Raw genomic sequence first — 19963 nt, 5'->3', positions numbered from 1 at the left:
TTATTATTTTGGACTATACGAGGGGCGTGGAGTGAGTAAGCAAATTGTCCAGTTAGCAAAGATATGATCATAGAGAGAGGTCATCATGAACACTCGCAAGAGTAGCGCCTAGCAGAAACAGGAACTTGAGATGACAATTATTGATGAACTGTGTATTTTAATTGTGACTGCCTCAAGATTCACTCAATTGCAATTCTTAAACCAATAAAAACAAGACAAACCCCGTCGCCCTGTTGTTTCTTTATACCTGTGCTGTATATTCTTGTTTGCACTGTTTGCACATCTATCTCGAAGTGGAGTCCGTATCCAAGATTTGGAGATGCGACATCACCAGATGCCTTTGCAATCAACCCATTCTCTCGACAATTTATTCAGCCCAACCATTCCGATACCTGCTCTACTGAGGGGGCTTACTCTAGACATACTGCACGAAAACTTGCGCGATCACAATCACATCTCAAGCCCGCACCCGATCTTTTTGTTAGTCCGCTTACGCCCACGGAACCTGCGGCAACAGAAATCTCACACTGCACTAGCTATCTTAGACGACTGAGAAGGATATAAAAGCGTGACGTCTTGAAACGCACTTTACATAAATTCGAAGTCAACCCGCATACGCCGCCACAATGTCGGGCATTCTTCGCAGACTCACGGGTGGGAATCTAGAAGTCGCCAAGGTAAAGTTCCCCGGGTATTGCTATCACTGACTTGTTATATAAAATCAAAATACTAATATAACTTCTCTTACAGTTTGGAATGTACATTCTCTTCCCCATTGGCTGGATGTATTACTTTGGCACCAACCTCGAAGAACGATTCACAGTCCGCGACTTCTGGCCCACGGCCGAACAATCCCACAAAATTCCGGAATCGAAAGAAGAAATCGATCTCGAGCTGAGCAGGATGCGAAGGCTAGAGGCTCTCAAACGGGAACGCAGGCTACGAGAGCAGCAGCAGCAACAAGAGACTGCTACTGCTGAGGAGACAAGCCAATAACACTTTTGAACGATCACTCTGTACGAATCTTCTGTCGAAAAGCCTCGACGATATATTATATTTACAACAATGACGCTCTCCGTTCCCATCATTTCTGTTTGATGCCTCTGTGTGCTTGTTGGCCACAGAAGTCATTTGTATTACTAGGAGTTAAGATACAAACAATTGCTCCAGATTGTATAGTACGCGCGAAATCATGTCTGGATACTTATAATTGGCCATTTTCGGAATAAATCCAAAATGAACAAACTATCATTCTCAATATTTGCAGTAATTACAACCCGTTATCAAATTTCATACAATAACATATTAATATATTAGTAGTGTCGAAATGTAGCATTCCCAACTAAGTAGCGAAAATCCGCTCTTGGATATGCCCACAAGGACCGAAAAACAGCCTTCTTTTAAATTACGTCGAAGCCTCCCATATATAAAACATACACACGCACAAACGCCACAAAGCAACCGTCCCGCTTAACATCAAGGAATGCATAAAAGTAAACAACCATTGACACTACCCAGTCCTTTTTTATAAGTTTGCTTAAGTGTATTGTTAAAAATATAAAATAAAACCGGCGTAGTGTCGCCTCATCTTTGAACCCGCTTTGATGGTGGCGGCCGCCTCATAGTTCGCCCAGAGCAGTGGCGACAGGCGCTTTGACGGTTTCATAGACGATATTAAGGTTGGCTGTAGACGAAGCGCCAGCGCCCTTGAGGACAGAGCTCGCAGACGGAATGTACTCTTGGATCATGGAGACGTCGGCGGTGAGGTAGTAATGAACATGGCCGTAGATAGACGCCACGTGGTTTGGAAGATAGATGTAGGCAGCGGTGATGAGAAGGGTCACGAGACCGAGAACGAAGAAATCTGGCGCAATGCGTTAGAATAATAAGAAGAGAGTGGGTGAAAACCGAAGATCTCAGCTCCGGGATCAAGCGGAAGACTCACTGAGGATGAACTTTTCGGTTGGAGTAAGCATGTACAAAGCAAAGGTGACTTCATATTGGTAGTTTTTCAGGCGCAACCAGCGGATAAACGTGGTCAACGGCGAGAGCGACGGAGCAGATGTTGTTTGAGGCATGGTTGCTTTTGTAGATGATGTCCCTTTTTTTTGGCCGTGGGAATGAGTCTTGCACAGTCAAGGAGAAAACCGTAGAAAGCCGGGCGTCAATCGGGGGTCTTCTTGAGTCGAGGAATATATAGCGGTATTTTGTTCGAGATGGACGTGTTCCAAGCGCAGTGGAAAGACAGCAAAGCAGTGAAGATCCAAGTCTCCTGGAGCAAACGTCCGCTAATTTGGACCCCGAGAGAAGCAGGCAATAACGGGCCAATTCCCAATGTGGCCTAGTGTTGGCAACATCGGGTTAGCCCCACCTGTCAGCGTTGATATTTTGGATTGATGCACGTATTATTACACCAACGTATTAGTATTATTGGCAGTTGATGGGTTAGCTGTACTGTTATCATGAAGATCAATAGCAGTGTTCTGTTTTTGCCAGAGACGGGGCTAAAACATAGCTGAGTTGCTGATTGTCTTAGCAGTAGAACCATTTCATGTCGTTACTAGTGACTATAAACCCTTGGAACACAGTTGAAAATTCCATATGTGCCTATTAACTAGTGTACTTTAGCAGTCAAATTCAAACGTATATAACAATGGGATCCAAGTATTTGCAACGTATAGTGTATTATTAAAGTACAAGTATCCTCCACGAGCAATGCCAAGCATTCGGGGCGGCTCCGCGTGGCGGCCGCCTCAGACTCAGAGATCGACATCCAATTCCTATCTGAACTGGAAATGTTTACATGTTGATATGAAACACTGAAAAAGCCGATTGACGGCACTAAAAGCATGGAACTAGCCTTTCAACGCTTTTTCAAAACAAGCGCCCGCCTCGCCCGGCCATTCTCAACACATCCGGCCCACGCTATCAAACATCTGCCCCCGCGTCCCAAGCTTGACGATGCCGATATCACGGGGACGTACCTCAAAGGCTCTGGCCCCGGTGGTCAAAAGATTGTAAGTTGTCCATTAAGCTGTAAATAAACACTTATATGCAGCTCTTTCAGTAAGGATAAATTAGTAACACAGACACAGAACAAAACCAACTCAGCTGTCCAGCTGATTCACAAGCCGACGGGAATCGTCGTGAAAAGCCAGTCAACCCGATCGCGCTCGCAGAATCAAAAGATTGCGCGTGAGCTCTTGGCTGCAAAAGTTGAGAAGCTGGAGAGGGGAGAAGACAGTCGCGAAGCAATCAAGGCCGCCGTGAAGCGAAAGAGGAAAGCTAGTTCGACGAAGAAGAAACGGCGAAAGTACCGAGCTCTGGAAGAAGAGAAGGACAATCAACAAGAATCCGATGATCTTCACAATCTCGATGGCCCTGATGATCCTCACAATGAACATCCCGATGCCGACAGACAAGTGGAAAACAATTTGGAAAAATCCGAATCGGCCAGGCCAGGAACCTAATACCACAACCATATCATTTTCTCACTGCTAGCGTTCTGGAGCGTTTATTCAGCGTGTAATCTACTATGAATACGTGTATATTATAGAGTAAATCAGATTATCCTTCCATGTCTACTTATCTAAAACCAATGATCATGTAGGTAGGTATTGGGAAAGAAACAATGCATTAGTGAATTCGTCAATATCTTTTTGGATGTTTTTTGGACATTCATGCAGTCATGTAGCTGGCGAGGACCTTTTGAGCTTCCGGAGAAAGACGCTCTTGAACAAATCCACTAACCCGTCCGCCGTTCTTTGAATCGGCCGCCTTCAGGTATTTGCCAACCCACGCCTTAAGGTCGTGTCCAGTTTCAGGCCATGGGTCCTTTGATCGCGGTCGAACCGTATTTAGGGGCGTGAATCCTACTCCAAATGCCATATCATCAACGTCATGCTCCGCGATAATGTCATCACCCGTGGCTGGCAGAGGAGGCAATTCCAAAAGCTTTAGAAGTGCCTCACAAGTGAAGCTCCACCCTTTCTTGTACCGACTTGCGAATGCTTCAGATGTGGCAAGAGTCTTCGTGAACGACACGACAGCGGTTTTGCGGTCCAATGGCCGAGCCAGTTTCTGGGATTCGGGTAGAATAATGTTCAGATAAACGGGGGTGAACAATCTATACGCGATTAGACTAAAATTTCTACCTCCTAACCTCACCACAACTTACTCAGGTTGAACTTTGTCTGTGACTTGGATGAAGAAGTCGGCACTATATCCCTGATCATCCCGGGCAGACACAAAGTGATAGAAGCGGACAAAGCGTAACTGGAGGTTCTCTGTCTTCGAGTTTTGCAGACGCGTCATGATAACCTGCACGATCGAGGTGAAGTATTGCTCCAATGCAGTTCTTGAAAAAGTCAGACCAAAACTCTCTATCACGTAGGGTGAAAGAAAAAAAACTCACGAAGGAAAGCTTCCGACAACCGCCTCCAGCAAATCAAAGCCATGACCCTCGTTAGCCTTGGTAGAAAGTAATTTCTGGAAGATACCAAGAATAGGTTCAATCTGATTGTTTTGTAAAATAAACTGCGCGCCTCGCGGGATAACAGCGGCTAGTAGCCTGACCAAAGCAGGAACGTTGCCTTTGGATTCCCACATGACGGGCAAAAGGATTGGCGCAATCAAATTTTGATAATACTCTGGCAACGTCGCAGAAGGATTTGCTTCAAGAAGGGCAGCAAATAGTTGGAAGATGTATGGCATGAACTCTGAAGATAGTAAGCACCATTCTCTTGGAGTGACACAATATTCAACCCTTACCTTGAACATCTGCCTGGAGGACTTCAGCAAACGGAGCATAGAGGGCTTGCTCTAATTTTTCTGGGTTGGCAGGGGCAGCAAATCTAAACATTATTAGCAAAACGGGTTTAAAAAAAACGTCGTGCTAGACCTAACTCACCGAATAAAAGCGCCTATTGACTCGAAGTGGTAGTAATAAAAGCGGGGGTTACTGGGATTCGCACTGATGATTCTCGTGATCTTGACAAGGTGCTCGAGAACGGCTTCAGTGTGGGGGACAATTGCTTCTTTGATGACAATGAGAACTCTCATAACACATTTCATGAGGAACTCGTTTTCCTGCACCTTCGGGGGCGATGGATCCTTCTCAACCAGTTGGAAAAGATGCTCCAGAAGCTCATTTGCCAGCGGGGTAATACTAGTCGCTGGAACAATTGGCTGACCGCTCGCGTCGTGGAATGCGAGTACTCGCTCAACTGCAATAGCTGCATAGGTGTAGACAACATAGTTTGATGAACCAAGGTGGTTCACCAACATCGGGAACACTTCCTGCCATTGTGCCGGCGTGATGATGCTTCGGAATAGATACAGATACTTAATAGCATCTACTTTCAAAATAGGATGCAAACCGCTCTCGTTGACCAAGTCGGAAGCGAGATTGTTTTGGAAAAAGTTTGCAATGTCCACATGTTTGCTAATGCTGGTGATGCCGTGTGTAGCGGTTGCTGCACCCTTGGCTGCGATCGCAGAGAATAGATAAGTAGCCGTGTCTTTGGATTTCCAATTGGATGCTGGGTCTTTGGAGTATTCTGCAAGGTAATGATTGGTGTACTGGAGGACTGTTTTGGTGACCAGTTCCTCGAATTTGTTAGACAGCTGTCGAACAAAGTCTGTAGCTGCTCTGCGTCTTGTATCGCTATCAGAGCCCTCCAAATCACGACGGATAAACTCAATGGGTTCATCCTCGAACAGTTCCTCGTCAGATTCTCTCAGAGCAATGTTAGGAAGCACGACTTTTTCGATAACCTGGCTAAGAGTCGATTCGTTCTCGAATAGCTTTGCGTGTTCCGGAATACCCGTAGTTGATGTCAGGAATTGCAGCGCCTTGCTAATCAGTATATCGTATTTGGTCTCTTGACCCACCGTCGTCAACAGATTCCAGGAATTTGCGACAAACTGGTCAACGTGCGGTCCGAAAACGTCGCTATATTTTTGTACAAAAAGAGTCGAGACTTCAAATATGCCGGCTCTAACAAACTCGAGAACTCCCGATTCGGTGTCGTCGTCTGTGTGAAGCAATTGGTTGTCATAGAGCAGGTACTTGAGGAGCAAGTTCGCAATAGACTGCACGTTGTCCTCTACCATTGGAGAGAGGTCCTGGCAATTGAGATCGTACATCAGCTTCACCATGAGATTGAGCTGAGTAAATGCAAGTGTAAGCTTCTCTTTGTCGGACTTGTTCTCCTCGATGAATGCATCCAATCCCTATGGATAATTAGCTGTGATTCGTCCTATAGAATAGGCCAGTAAAATTTACCTCGAACAATGCTAGATATGGTGTTGAGAATGTAGAAAGCACATGAAGGATCTCGGTAAAAAGTTCGTCTGATCGGAAGAGAGGGCGCCATCGTCGGAAAACCGAGTGCGCAACCGTGAGCACACCAATGTTGGCGGCCGGGTTTTTTGGGTCCAGTCTCGACACCAAGTCCTGTGGAAACCAGTCATTAGCAATGGCCACACACACACAAAAGAAAAATACCAGGTAAGCATACAGCAACAAGTGTGTCCCACCGCTCCCAAAAATCACTGTCAGCAATCACACTGGCTGCTTCGCCCAGCTGGGTTTGAATCCCGCCGGGCACGTTGATCATCAGGTTGATCAGCTCGCGCTTGATAGTAATGACCTCGTCTTGTGGGAGCTTGTAGTTTCCATCTTCGTCCACCCAGTTTCTCCGAATGAGATTCTTAAAGCAGAGAGCGCTAGCAAGTCGAGTATTGTAAGGGTAGTCGGCGGAAGCGGTGATTTGCAGCAGGGACAAGGAAAAGCCTGGTTTCTTCTCCTCCTGACGGAGCGTAAGCTCGGCTATTGAATCGAATTAGATATACATTCATAGTACAGGCACGGTGGGCACTGGGGCATACCTTGCTTGTTCTGCCTGGGATCCAAGCTCGCTTCCAAGAGCTGCGCAACAGCTCCCAAGTTGGTCGCCATGACGACAAATGAAGTGAGCTACAAGGGCAGGGCAACAGAGGGTATGGCAGCAGATAGTAATTATGATTATTACCCGGCAAGGGTTTGGACAGAGGAGGAGGAGGAGGCAGAGCTGGCAATGAATATTGGCATGAAAGAAGGACGATGGATTCGCCGCTTTCCTTGTCCGGCAGTTTGTTTGGCGGGCTGTTTGTCTCTGTTTGTCTGCGGGACGAAGCTCTGCTCGGCAGTGGGGAATCCCGGCTGTCCCGCCAATCAGCGCAGCGCATACCTTACCCCCCTCTGATTACATAATACAGTGCCAAGCCGTGGTTTTTCCAGTGTGGTCACGTGATATCTACCGCACACAAACGACGGAGAAAGCTTTTTTCCGGGCTCCTACGTAATGTTCTTCCTAGTGATTATTGCGATTATTCTTTGCAGTTGTTGAAATAGATCTCCTCTCTTCTATATGGCCTGCACGGTATGATTGGCTGTGGTGCTTGAATTGGCGCACGTGGTAGCACTTGGACTTTGCAAGAAACCCGAAGAAAGATTTTTTAAAAAGTTTTCTGGCCAGAGTCATCAAGTCTCCAGTTTCAAGTAACCTAACAGGCCACTTCTGTTGTCTTGGCACCAGCTTATCTTTGATTGTTAGGATAGTCGTCCTTAGTACTAGTAGTACTTACTCCTGGCCCAGCAAGGCTATCGTCGGCACACCCCGTCCGCACGCTTTGGGCTAGCTGCATTAGATCCCACCTGCCTGCATGGCCTTCTCTCTCCCAGACCACAGTCGGGAAAACGATGGCATGAAAAGCTCTTCCTAGCTTGCAACCCTCTTTTGCCGTGTTCGCATTGTATGTCGCCCTTCTCCGTCTCTTTGTCGTGCATGTCTCCTGCGCTGTGTTTGCTACATATGACACATCAACACTCTACGTACGTCTACGTATTGCCTCCTCTGTCGCCAGATCACGCAACCGGACCGTCGCTAACTAACTATCTTTCGTCCTCTAGCTCTCCCAGGAGAAATCGAATATCCCAGGCGCTGACGTCCCTGACAAGCTGCGGATGTCTTCCGGAAATGATAATAATCCACCCCCAAAATCAACCTCGTCCTCGTTCGCCGATGTCTTCAAGACTTTAGCCTCTGGCCGCCGGAAATCTCTCTCTCCTCTTTCGGCCTCTGACAGCGGTAATGATTGGGCAACCTATCATATAGACGGTCGCAAAGATAGTCGCGCCACGTTTGGCTTCGACGCAATGCATCGTGCAAGTCTCACGCCGAACCCTCCCGAGCCCAGCTCTCCGCCGGACTATGAAACTGCTCTTCGGAATCTCCAACATCCTGTGCTGGCCACCGAGGAGGCGGAAACCGTTACCAGGTTTTTAAACAGGTTCACTGCTGAACAATCCATAGCTCTTTGGGAAGCTGGCTCCCATCTCCTTTATCAAGAGGAGTCCGAATATGGTCGGATGCGAGCGTCAAGGCTGTTGGAGGCAGTTTCTGAGCGGCAGGACTTGTTACCCGCATTCAAAGTTCAAATATGCACAAGTATTTTACCCCAGACGGTGCGTGATGCGATTCCGGCTCGAATAAACGCCCTGATCGCCTTGTCCGACAACGGCCGGAAGTTGGATAGCTTCCAAGTCAACATTCTGCCAACCCTTGCGGCTTGTCTTTATCCGACGTTCCAAGCCGTTGCAGATCTACGATCAAAGGCAAGGAAAAACAAAACACCACAATCGAATGGTCTCGATGACGAAACCCCTTTGGACAACTTGTTCGACTTCATCCTCAATATCTTCACACTTCGGCACATCCCCACCGATGAGAAAGATATTGAAATTCTTCTTGAAGAGCTCCTCCGGGTCTGTCGGAAGACTGCACTCACCAGAGATTTGAAAAACGCACTTGCTATTTTTGATGCCATTATTTGTTGCGCCGATGTCCCCGAGAAAAGCTTCGTTCCGTTGTTGGAAGTACTATGCAGCATACACGCTTCCGTCAAATCTCTTTCAGGCCCTACTTCTCGTGTCATCCGCAGCATCACCAAATCCCCTCATAGGTCGTCAATGATTGATACTCTATATTCCTTCTTGGAAGAAGTCCCGGATGACTATGGTCGGAATTTAAATGTGGTACGGGGTGCCATCGAGATATTGGCTGATTTGCTGGGCGCTTTCGACCGCCAAGAACCGTGGGAATTGTCCTTTCCCAGGTTGGTTAACTCTTGTCAATCAATTGTGTTACGAAAGAATGAACGTCTATATGCCGATGTGGTCGAATTGTGCGCGAGTATGTTGAGTGGCGATTTTGTTTTGGAATGTATGCAGGAACAGGATTGGTCTCGCCTAGCCGACTTACTTATAGATTGCTGTGACTATTCTGATGATACTGTTGCCGACAACTTCCAAACGTCTGTAACCTCGCCTACGAGGATGGTCCCACAAGGGGATCGCATTATCTCCAGCGCTTCTCATTTGACATTATCGACGGAGCATATTTGGGAGCAGCTGACGCTCGAACAAAAGGACGAACTCAGTCGTTTTCTGAAAACAATCCACAATCATTTATCCCCTTCTCAAGCCAGACTGTTGATCAGCCATCTAAGAGTGCGAAGAGCATGTTACCCTGGTCAGGTTGACTGGGAATCCCAAGCGACCTGGCTTGTTGAGGCCTTCCTACAGAAGTCAGGCAAGGCATCTGATGTTCGCGTCTTGGCCATTGAGGCGTTAGAAGAGGCTCTACTTGAAGAAACCAATTTGTCCAAGTTTGAAGAAATCGGTATCATCAGGATTTTGCTTCAAAACTTTGCTGATGAAATAGATACAATATATCTGGCCTCACTTGTATCAGTGATGACCGAAATTGGCGTTGAGGCAAATGATAAATGCTTTCATATCATTGTCGACACTCTCAGCTCACCGATGACCGCCGATCTGAATGAAGACGACGCTATTGCCAGTGCAGGTAATTTACAATCTCGTCGTGGTTCTGCTACTGGGTTAGAACCGTCTTTGTCGAACATTTGTATGATCGGCCTTGTTCGACTGTTTCTTCGGTTCTTAAATTCAAACCCTAGGAGAGCTACGCTGTTGTTTGAAACTTTAATCTTCATCACAAAGACATGGAAGAAACGATCACCCGATGCCTTGTTGACAGTCTTCAACCTTCTCTTTAAGCTACGTTGTGATTCTTCGGGTGCTGTTTTCATCGCCACGGAATCAGAGAACCATTTCTTAGTCGCAGTCTTGAGCCGCACACTCGACGTCGGTATAAAGCAAACTACAAATCCGGACGCATCTACCAGTGACCGATCATCGGTAGCTACTGATGATGGCCTACCTACGAACGTGGGCAGGCTATCGTTGCGCGAGCAATCTGCACCCAAGACGCTATCACGCATCAGTAGCTCCCACTTACGTACGGCGAAGTGGTCGCCTCCCAGTTGGACACATATCGGTTCAAAGTCTCTTCCTGACGAACCTCCGACAGCCCCAAGTCCTCTTGTGAATGTCCATAAGAAGCCCGACGATGAAAACGACGGAGCAATTGTGTTGAAGGTCAATATTTACTTGGAAACGATCATCGACCTCTTGCAGAAGCGCGACATCCACTGGGATTTGTATAGCTATATTTTGGCTCACCTTGGGCCGCAACTCGGCAACAGAAACTTCTTCTCTAACGCGGTCCCGCAAGTTCAAATGCTACGCAATATCCTATGTGGCCAAATCAAGGGTGAGGCGTTTCGCGAACCGCCAGCTGCGACCGGCATCAAAAAGGCAGATGTGGCCATTTGTATATTTGACTCTTTAGCGATGCTCATTGGGTATCACGAGTATTTTGCCAAGAGCGAACAGGATGAGCTTGTCCGTGCGTTCATGCTTGGAATTGGATCATGGGATGGCACTTCGCGGGGATGTATTCACGCCTTGTCTGTTTGCTGCCATGAAATCCCACTCTCGGTGACCAAGTCTTTGAATGCAATCCTTGATAAGATGTCAAAAGTAATTACGATGTCTCATGTGGCGGTGCATATCCTTGAATTTCTGGCGCTTCTTGCTCGGTTACCAGACGTATACGTTAACCTCCGCGAGGAAGAGATTCGTACCGTCTTCGGAATTTGTATACGGTTCATACAGACAAGTAGGGAACAGCAGCACAAAGTCGAGTCCCCTGTCAGTCGGACTGGGTCGATCGGTACAAGACTTAGCGGTGGTTTGAGAGAACTGGCCTCGACACAGGCTGATTCCGCCGAGCCGAATTGGCAAGAAGGTGTTTCTCAATACGTATATACCTTGACCTATCACGTTCTGGTGTTCTGGTTTCTGTCTCTCAAGCTCCAAGATCGTGCTAAACATGTCAACTGGATAACAAATCGGTTGATATTCACGGATGAAAACGAGCGAGGGGTCGTTGAGGAACAAAGCGAAGTATTTATAGACTTGATGCAACGTTCGACTTATTCCGACCTGGGTGATACAATACCGTTTGAAACCTTTCCTCCATCGGCCGAAGATGGTCCAGTCACTTCGAAATCGTGGATTGTGGGGATGAGTATACTGACCATTGAGACTGCTGGCACCTCCGGCCTCTCGCAAATCATCAAAAGGATGGCTTCTGGGACGACTTACGCTGAGTACCGACAGCGAACTGCACCAGTGTTGCCTCACCAGGTTCCTGCTACGCCTGATACTCTGTCACTATCAAATGTGCCTAACCGTGCGGCTATACTGCCTTCTCATGTTTTACTTCAGATGATGACAACCGCATTTCCCACGCCCGGTGTCATTCAACCTATTCCGCTACCGGATGATGCCATGACTCGGAGGGCTATCAGCTCCTTTGATAGAAACGACATCGTTGATGGTCATAAAATTGGCATCGTCTTCATTGACAAGGATCAAACCTCTGAAGCCGAGATTTTGGCGAATACAAGCGGAAGTCCAGACTACGAGAATTTTCTAGCTGGTTTGGGAACCAAGGTTTCCATTCGCAATGCCCAATTCAACACCCAAGGCCTTTATAGTGACCTAGATGGCGAGTTCACCTATGCTTGGCGGGATCGGGTAGCAGAGATTGTGTATCATGTCGCAACGATGATGCCGACGAATCTTGAGCAGGATCCTGCGTGTGTGAGCAAAAAACGTCACATCGGCAACGACTTTGTCAATATCATCTTCAATCGCTCGAACAAGCCTTTCAACTTTGAGACTATTCCTTCACAATTCAATTCGATCAATATTGTCATCAGTCCAGTGTCTCAGATCGCGAAGCACGCTTTCGAGAAGGACGTCGACGCTGTGGCCGATTACAACAAGTCATTTTACATGGTCAGGGTAATGACCAAACCTGGCCTGCCTGAACTTTCTCCTGCTTCTACCCCAAAGATCATCTCTGGAAAAAGCCTTGCTGCATATGTCCGTATTCTTGGAATGAACGCCTCTGTTTTTAGTCGTGTATGGAACAAAGAAGGTGGCGAGCACATTTCTTCGTGGAGGAACCGACTCCGGGAAATCAAGCGACTCCGCGAACGCGTGCTTTCACCTCCTAGCCAGCCTTCCGATACGACAGAGGCAGGCTTTTTAGGATATCGTCGTAACACGAGAGCAAACATCTTTTCTGAAGAAGAGACATCATCCCGACCCAGCGTGCGCACCGATTCCACCGCCGACTGGAATTCCGCAGCCGGTGGGAATGTCTTCAAGGCCCTGGACTTTACCCAGTGGACTCGGTGATGATCCACCTATCTCGAACAAACCTGACCTCCTACAATTACACGTCCACGTCCTTTTTTTTAATCCAGCTTTTCCACGATACGACACACTATGGCCCCGGCCAAATGCCTCTATACCCCCAAAAAGTTCTTCTTTTATTGATTCTTATTGTATTCTGTTTCCTTGGTTTCGGGTTATTTGGTGCTCTCAGGCGTTATGTGACGATGTGATCTGAATATCATTGACAACATCAAAAGTCTCACTGGGAGTTTAAAATTTCAGACACATGAAACAATCACAACAAGGACAACAGGACAGCAAGACATGGGATCACAAAAGGGAGTTCACTCTACTCATCTTTTTTTTTTCTTCTTTCCCTTCCTCCCTTCTCTTGACGAATGTTTCCAAGGAGGAACCCCACGCCCCAAAAAAGTGACTTTTTTTTTCAACCTCATGTGATTGTAACGAAGCGATGACGATATTATGGGATTATGAGTAAAAGCAAAAGTATTTTTAAACTATGTATCAATGAATTCGTGTTTCTCAACTTTCAACAAGTAAAATCATATTGCCCTTAAATAAAAACATTGCTCAAGCTACCAGTTCACATCGGTTGTACTGTCAATCGATGTTAAATGGAAGATTCGGTTGATATCAATTGATCAATATTTCTAACTAACGAGGGTATACTACTATATTTTACTCCAACCTTACATCAATGTATTATACAACTTCTTCGCCTGCCACCATAAACAGAGTACTAACTACCACTAGCATGATTTTGTTTTCTCCTTTCTACGGTTTTCTTTGTTTTTTGGAGATCACCATCCGAAAACTTCTGCTACACTGACAGTGTTCCATCTCAATCCGAGACCCAGGGCGACGACGACGACGATCACGTCGACGACGCCCAAGATAGCAGCACCGAACATGAATCTAGGGCTGAAGATGCGGTACAACATGAGATGGCGACGTAGGTGGCCGGCCCACATGGTCGTCGCCAAATTGATGGTAGCGTAGTAGAGCATATGCGTTGCCGAGGCCTGAGCGACGTCGGAGAGGAGGCGAAGCATTGGGCGACTACTGCCGCTGCTGCTGCTCTCGTCCTCTGAAGAAACGAGCTGCATGGGGACCCGGCCGTGGGTGTCGATTGGGCGTTTCCAGAGCACCACGAGGGGCACGGCGACGGCGGCCAGGATCTGTGCGCCAAAGGTGTTGAAAATGACCAGTAGGGGCGACCAGGGGTATCTGACTGTGGAGAGGGCAAAGAATGCGCTTTCCCACTGTATGCTGTTTAATGTAGCTTGGTGGCCGGTCTTGAAATAATGGAATGATCCCAGCAGACCCAACACGACTGGCCCAATGGCTGAGTTGGTCGTGGTGAGCGCATTCGTGTCGAGAATCTCAACCAATGACAAAATCTGCACCATCTCAATAGCAATAGCCCCTTGCCCCATGGGCTTGCTCAAAAGTGTAATCGCCAAGCAGAAATTAATGACCAACAGGACGAACCTAGAGCCGTGCACGTTTGCGAAGCCGAGAATCGTAATTGTCGTGCGTTGTTGCTGCGGCTCCGGTTGGTCACTAGCCTGCGTCATATTGATGCTGATGCATGGCTTCGCCCAAACAAAAGTTGCTGTTCCTGCGGCAAACGCAATGGCTAGCACCAACTGGGCTACAATGTTTCGAAGATATCTCAAGATGCCCTTGGCGAGAGGAAACCAACCATTGTCATCAGCTGCATGGAAAGTCCAGAAAACTGCGGATAGTATTAATCCGACACGGAAAGCGAAGCCGATCCATAGAGTAGCAGAACCCTCGTATGACTTAGAGCCTACATAAAAGGATCTTACCACATTCGGCAAGATCAATGCAACTGCAAAGGGAACAATGAGCTGCCAAGGAGCTGAAGTTGAAGAGGTTGCGGACGAGTAATAGGTTGATTTGCAAAACGGCATCTGTTCTTCTCGGCATAAACGAGAGAACGATGCAAGTCTTGTCATGATAATAAAGAGGATCGAGTGATACGTCCCAAGAACCCTATCCGATGTCGAGATTTGACGCATCGACGAGATCCCGGCAAGTACACCAAAAGTGACAAGGAAAAAGAGCAATATCTGATCCTCCCAAATGGTATATGAGTTCGACGCAAATCCAATGGACTGAGAAACAGTTGCAATCACAGCAAACCAGCTCCAGAAAGAGTTTGGCAGCGACGATTTAAAGCTTTTCGGTGTGGACAAAACGGTAGACATTACACCCAGTATACTTCCTCCTGCAGTACCAAACGCTAAGGAGTCAAGCAGAGAGGCATCGCCAGCATACACGAATACCAGGGCACCCACGGCTCCTAGGCTCAAACCTAAGCCAATGCGAGAAAGTAGAGTTGAGTTGAGGGTCGTCCGGTCGTCACGTATACCTCGAGCATACGTGATCAACACCACGATACCCCCCAAAAGAAACGCAACCCCTTGTACCATACTAGGTACATCAAACCGGGCCCACAAGCCGCGACAGACGTCCAAGGTATCTCGCTGATACTCTTTATAAGCCGCGTATGCGGACCGTAATTTTTCCGAATTGGATCCCAATTTTGACAATGCCTTCCATTGTGACTCGGCCTCGGCCCAGAGCGACAAAGGGCCAGATGTTTGACTATCGTCGACTCCTCGCGCCAAAGCGTATTGATGTTGGTATCTTTTGATCTGAGCCGATGTGATACGGTTAACCGTTGCTAGATTCTTCAGATCCGAACCCGAATTTCCTGCGAATACTTCTTCTATGGGAGAGCCAAGGTTGTTGAAAGGGATAGGGATACCGAGAAGCAAAGAGAGGGTAGGAACAATGTCGATTTGGGGAATTGGACGTTCCTTAGCGGTCTTCGGTGGCGTCACGAATTCCGGACTTGTACGTCCAAATATGCCTTTCTTGGAGTACATCCAAAGGGCGGCTTCCACTTCGTCATCAGACTCGCCGCCGTGGTCGCCTTTTGAATCCATGCCATGATCCCCCATCACAATGAGGAGTGTCTCGTCGTCGATCGAGTCAATGATGTTACGAATAACCTGGTCCATTTGTTTCAGTTTGTCGGCCATAGCGGCATGGTTAGGACCGTAGCGGTGGCCGGCGTGGTCGACGCCGAGGTAATGTCCAAAAATAACGTCCCATTTTGTTGCGTTTGTCGGGTGAAGGAGAGGGAATAGGTGATCATTGACCCCGTTGTCCACGGTATGCAGGTCCCATACATTGAAAGAGTCAAACGGGCGGGTCAGTTCCGGGTCAAAGTAGTCCGGAAACAGGCTATGCCAGGTATTGTCTCCCAGGTGAACCAGGTTTTTACCAGCATCACGCAACTGAGACACGATATTGTCCTCGTCAATGGCCGTACCAGCGAAATTCGAGCCGGCGTCAATAAAAGTAGGTAATGTGCCGGTAGTAAGTCCTTTCAATCGTTGTAGGGTGGTTGTGGGAGGGTCGGCAATGAAAGGTAAGAGGAACGCTTTCTCAGGTGATTGGACTGCGGTGTCGTAAAGGATAGGAATGTTGTCATGAAATATTTGTGCCTCGTCACTCTCTGACTTTGGATGAAACGGGACGGTAAAGTCATATCTCAAAGCATCGATGATTAAGAAGACGGCCTTGTCGAAAGTCTTGGGGTGCCAGCAGCCCTCGTCTGCTTTTCCACTACCGAAATCAACATTGTCAAGGGGAGATATGTTGCAACTCGACTTGTCGCTGAGGACCAGGCGAGTCAAAAGGAATCCTTTCGTGAATAGATATATGCCAATAACGTGTAAGAAGCTGTCGCGCGCACACACGAAATTAGCAGTGCCCCTGACAAAAAAAAAAAGGGCAGATCAGGATTTGTCAAAATAACTTACAATATCCATGAAAGAATTCCAACCACACCAAAATGTTTCCTTTTAAAGTCGTTTTCTTTGGCCCTAAGCAGCTCCTTGCTCTTCGAAGCTTCTGCTAAACCAGGTTCTTCATTCTTGGAGGCACTCGAGGATTGAGTGCTGGCGTCGCGGTTCTCAAGAGTCGAAGAAAGCCCTCCCAGCTGAGAATCAGAACCCCCGGCGTGACTGCCCAGCGACTTTTTCTCGGATGTGTTTGCTTGCATCCCCGATTACGAACGGCTCTATGCGTCTCGGTGTGGTTGAGCAACGGGTTGTGTGGGTGTCGGAGATCCGTGGTTATTATATAGAGAGAGAGAATCGTGGATAGCATATATCTTTCAGAGAAAGAACATTTTGAAGAGTAGAAGAGCGTATAAATCCTGCCAATTTGAATTGTCCGATGTTGAGATCATGCGGCACGCAGGTAGCTAGGTAGTAGGTATTCGGATCGTTGCCAGCACACTGGGCGAGCGCTCATTAAAAGGATAGAAAAGATAAAGTCGACAAGAAAATAAGAGAAAGAAATTTCAATTGAAATGAGAGAGAAAGAATGGCATCCAACGTGTAGAAATTACTGCATGGAGTTTTTGAGTCGCGAAGAGAGAAGCTGTAGTGCCGCTGTGTTCCGTGAGGGAGTTGCGGGTAGCTACTAGCTAGGGGACCCATGCCGCTCCCCCACCGGCCAATCGTCATCTCTGTGTTGACAAGTACATCACCTCGAGACACTGGCAATTGACAAAATCCTTGTACGACTACAACTACGAACATAGTATAAAAGAAGGTGTAAAAGAAGAAAATTTCATTATTTACTCAATAAAGTGTTGACTAGAAGGCGCCTTGTACCGGCCAGATTACATCATTCACAAGCTATTCAAGCCTTGGCCCGAGTTTCCAGGAGTAAAGAGGTCAGAAAAGTCAAAAGGAAAAAAGTGACGAAATAAAGGATAATGATAGAAAAGAAGTGAAGCCGCCGGATTGCATCGAGCCGACCCTAGTAACGTGGCAGGGCCGAAGGAAGGGAGGCGTATGGCGGGGAAAGAAAAAAGTGAGTAAATTGTAAAACGCAATGGCAACGCTTGTATAAAAACAGTAGGTTCCAGGTACAACACGGTGAAATATTGCTGAATATTCACAAGAATGTTCAAGGGTCGAGATTATGAATAGACAATAAAACTCTCGATATGAGTGCGAGGCAGGTAGTGCCGGTTGTCAGTTCGACAGTATTGTAGCCGGAAGGTTTTCGAGTACAGGATCAAAGTATACATGGAGTATGTGCAACCAAAGAAAGGGCGAAAAGGACGACTGGTCACCTTGTGTGACGCAGGAATCGAGATAGAATTATAAAGGTCACGCCCGTTTATGGAGTTCGTCATGCGGATAGGGTCGTAGAAGTCCGAAAAAAAGAGGCAACAAATGATAAAGGATATTGTTGACTGGTATCACCGAAAAAAAAGAAGCAAAAAGAAGAGAGGGTGCATAGAGGACATCGTCTAAGACCATCTGCTACCCTCTTCTTTCTCCCTCAATCCACCCATACGCTCCAGGTCGAGGGATTGAAAACGACCGGATTCGTTGGATTGGTAGGGCGGAAGGTCCTCCTTGTATGGTTCAAGCCCAACGCCGCCCTTTTCGCTGATGTGGACGACAACGACACGGCCAGAGTGGCGCTTGCCGGAACCGTCCTCCTCTTCAGGGAAGGTGATGTGAATCTCAGGCACGGGGCTTTGCGGAGGGCTTGACGAATTCTGAATCAAATCTTTCTTTTCGTTGTAGACGTGTATCGAGCCAGTCCTGCTGTTCTGTGTGATTGTGAGGCGTCTTTGGTGGCCCTGTTTCTGGTTGTTGTACAGCGGCAGTTCGGACTGCATTTTGCGACGGCGCTGACGGAGCAAAAGCAAGCTGCCGGCAAGCACGATTCCGAGCAAGATCAAAACGAGCAAAGAGATCAATAAGTTGATAGTGGTGGGGTTCATGGAGCCATTGTTCTGGTCGTCGCGAGCAGCGAGGACTCTGATAGCGGCCATCGTGGACGGTATTCTCCTTGGGGGGGCCTGGTCGGTTGTTTATTGTCTTGTTTCTGATTCCCTATATCTTTGTTCTTGATCCGATGTTGTTTTGTGGTGATGGTTTGTTGGTTAAAGAGTGTATTGTATGTATGTATGTGGTGTGGTCACGCGTGGGTCGGTAGAGGCGTGGTTCCGGCAAAGAGCGACAGGTTGTTTTGTGTGGGTGAAAGGAAGGAATGGCACGGTGCGCAGCTGAAAGAGTGAAGCTGCTGACACCAGTCGTAGAGAAGGCGGATGAATGAAGGGAGGGATGGCAGAGGTCGAAAGGGTTGAAGAAAAGGGAAAAAAAGAATGTGGAGAGAGCGAGAGCGAGCGAAAAGATGAACGAGGGCGAGAAAGGGGACGGAGGCAGTGTCGGGCCTCCCTGGGGGGCGGTCGTCGTGGTCCAGCCAGAGCCAGAATTGGACCAGTTCGCCGCTAGTCTGCTTTTGGCCGGTGCGGGGGCACGGGTACCTGGCAGAACCGGCCAGCGAGCCAATCACAGGGCGTTTCTGTACGTGCCGCCAGGAACGCAGCATGAATCGGGGCTCTTGGCAGTTATAGGGCTAAGCCTCTTGGGGCATAGTCCAGAGCGCCTGTCAACTCCGCCTGCCAATGATAATGCAGGAGCGGCTCCACTGCAATTTCTCGCCTTGCTAGCTCTCGACTACTATCCAGCCTATCGCCTGCTTTCCCACATGTGCCTCGAGGAGCAAGGGCGATATTGCTATCTATCGAGTGTCTATTATCGTCCTGCAACAAATCAATATTATGTTTAATTATTTATCTATGTATTTTCGGTCGATATGCGCGGTGTCTGCGTGGGAAATTCTTGCCGCTATTATTAGTTTTGGTATTGCCTATTCACGTTAGGCTACAAACAGACGTGACAAGAGCTGTGATTGGTGATTTGTACCGCAAAAAGCGGGGTATCGCCCGTCCATCACCATAACATTGATGTTTAATGTTTATGCAACTAATGTCATTGAACAATTATTTAATAATATAAAGCAAGGTCTATGTTTACCATTTGTCTCCTATAGTTTTGGGCTATTTGTTTGTTGATTTGGCCTATCCAGTTCATACATGCAAAATAACTTTTAAGGTTTTCCACTATGCATCATTATGTGCAGACGTCTCAAATGTCGAAAGGCGATATAGATAGATGTATGTTCTTCCTTTTCATACCATATCAGTTTATATTATTTATTTTGGTTAAAAGCTGGACATTGTTTGCTACATTACATGCATATTTAATCGAGTTAGTAGTGCCTTCTATATACGGAACTACACTCTCGTCCCGTATCACGCGCGCACAAATGCCCATGTAAGGCCGCCAGCATTATTATGAACACTACCCA

The 19963-nt window shown here is 47.4% G+C and overlaps 7 protein-coding genes across 7 annotated transcripts; 3 read left to right on the top strand and 4 right to left on the bottom strand.

The window, feature by feature from the left end:
* Positions 1-626: 626 nt before the first annotated feature.
* On the top strand, positions 627-996 carry TRUGW13939_04185 (uncharacterized protein; the record flags this gene model as incomplete). The annotated part of the gene is made up of 2 exons (XM_035487362.1): positions 627-677; positions 751-996. 2 exons carry the CDS (start codon positions 627-629, stop codon positions 994-996), a joined length of 297 nt encoding a protein of 98 aa, XP_035343255.1.
* Positions 997-1619: 623 nt separating this feature from the next.
* On the bottom strand, positions 1620-2078 carry TRUGW13939_04184 (uncharacterized protein; the record flags this gene model as incomplete). Its single annotated transcript, XM_035487361.1, has 2 exons — positions 1620-1864; positions 1946-2078. 2 exons carry the CDS (start codon positions 2076-2078, stop codon positions 1620-1622), a joined length of 378 nt encoding a protein of 125 aa, XP_035343254.1.
* Positions 2079-2849: 771 nt separating this feature from the next.
* Positions 2850-3470, top strand: TRUGW13939_04183 (uncharacterized protein; the record flags this gene model as incomplete). Its single annotated transcript, XM_035487360.1, has 2 exons — positions 2850-3017; positions 3096-3470. The coding sequence occupies 2 exons, from the start codon at positions 2850-2852 to the stop codon at positions 3468-3470; spliced, it is 543 nt and encodes a 180-aa protein (XP_035343253.1).
* Positions 3471-3678: 208 nt separating this feature from the next.
* TRUGW13939_04182 (uncharacterized protein) lies at positions 3679-6961 on the bottom strand (the record flags this gene model as incomplete). The annotated part of the gene is made up of 8 exons (XM_035487359.1): positions 3679-4126; positions 4178-4357; positions 4415-4718; positions 4771-4853; positions 4910-6234; positions 6287-6457; positions 6522-6832; positions 6892-6961. 8 exons carry the CDS (start codon positions 6959-6961, stop codon positions 3679-3681), a joined length of 2892 nt encoding a protein of 963 aa, XP_035343252.1.
* Positions 6962-8008: 1047 nt separating this feature from the next.
* On the top strand, positions 8009-12679 carry TRUGW13939_04181 (uncharacterized protein; the record flags this gene model as incomplete). Its single annotated transcript, XM_035487358.1, has 1 exon — positions 8009-12679. The coding sequence occupies one exon, from the start codon at positions 8009-8011 to the stop codon at positions 12677-12679; it is 4671 nt and encodes a 1556-aa protein (XP_035343251.1).
* An 800-nt stretch (positions 12680-13479) lies between these two features.
* TRUGW13939_04180 (uncharacterized protein) lies at positions 13480-16781 on the bottom strand (the record flags this gene model as incomplete). The annotated part of the gene is made up of 2 exons (XM_035487357.1): positions 13480-16459; positions 16540-16781. The coding sequence occupies 2 exons, from the start codon at positions 16779-16781 to the stop codon at positions 13480-13482; spliced, it is 3222 nt and encodes a 1073-aa protein (XP_035343250.1).
* A 1266-nt stretch (positions 16782-18047) lies between these two features.
* On the bottom strand, positions 18048-18581 carry TRUGW13939_04179 (uncharacterized protein; the record flags this gene model as incomplete). The annotated part of the gene is made up of 1 exon (XM_035487356.1): positions 18048-18581. One exon carries the CDS (start codon positions 18579-18581, stop codon positions 18048-18050), a length of 534 nt encoding a protein of 177 aa, XP_035343249.1.
* Between the last annotated feature and the right edge of the window lie 1382 nt (positions 18582-19963).

Source organism: Talaromyces rugulosus, chromosome II, assembly GCF_013368755.1.
Source record: "Talaromyces rugulosus chromosome II, complete sequence".
Taxonomy (NCBI): domain Eukaryota; kingdom Fungi; phylum Ascomycota; class Eurotiomycetes; order Eurotiales; family Trichocomaceae; genus Talaromyces; species Talaromyces rugulosus.
This window is presented reverse-complemented; position numbering and strand designations above follow the sequence as displayed.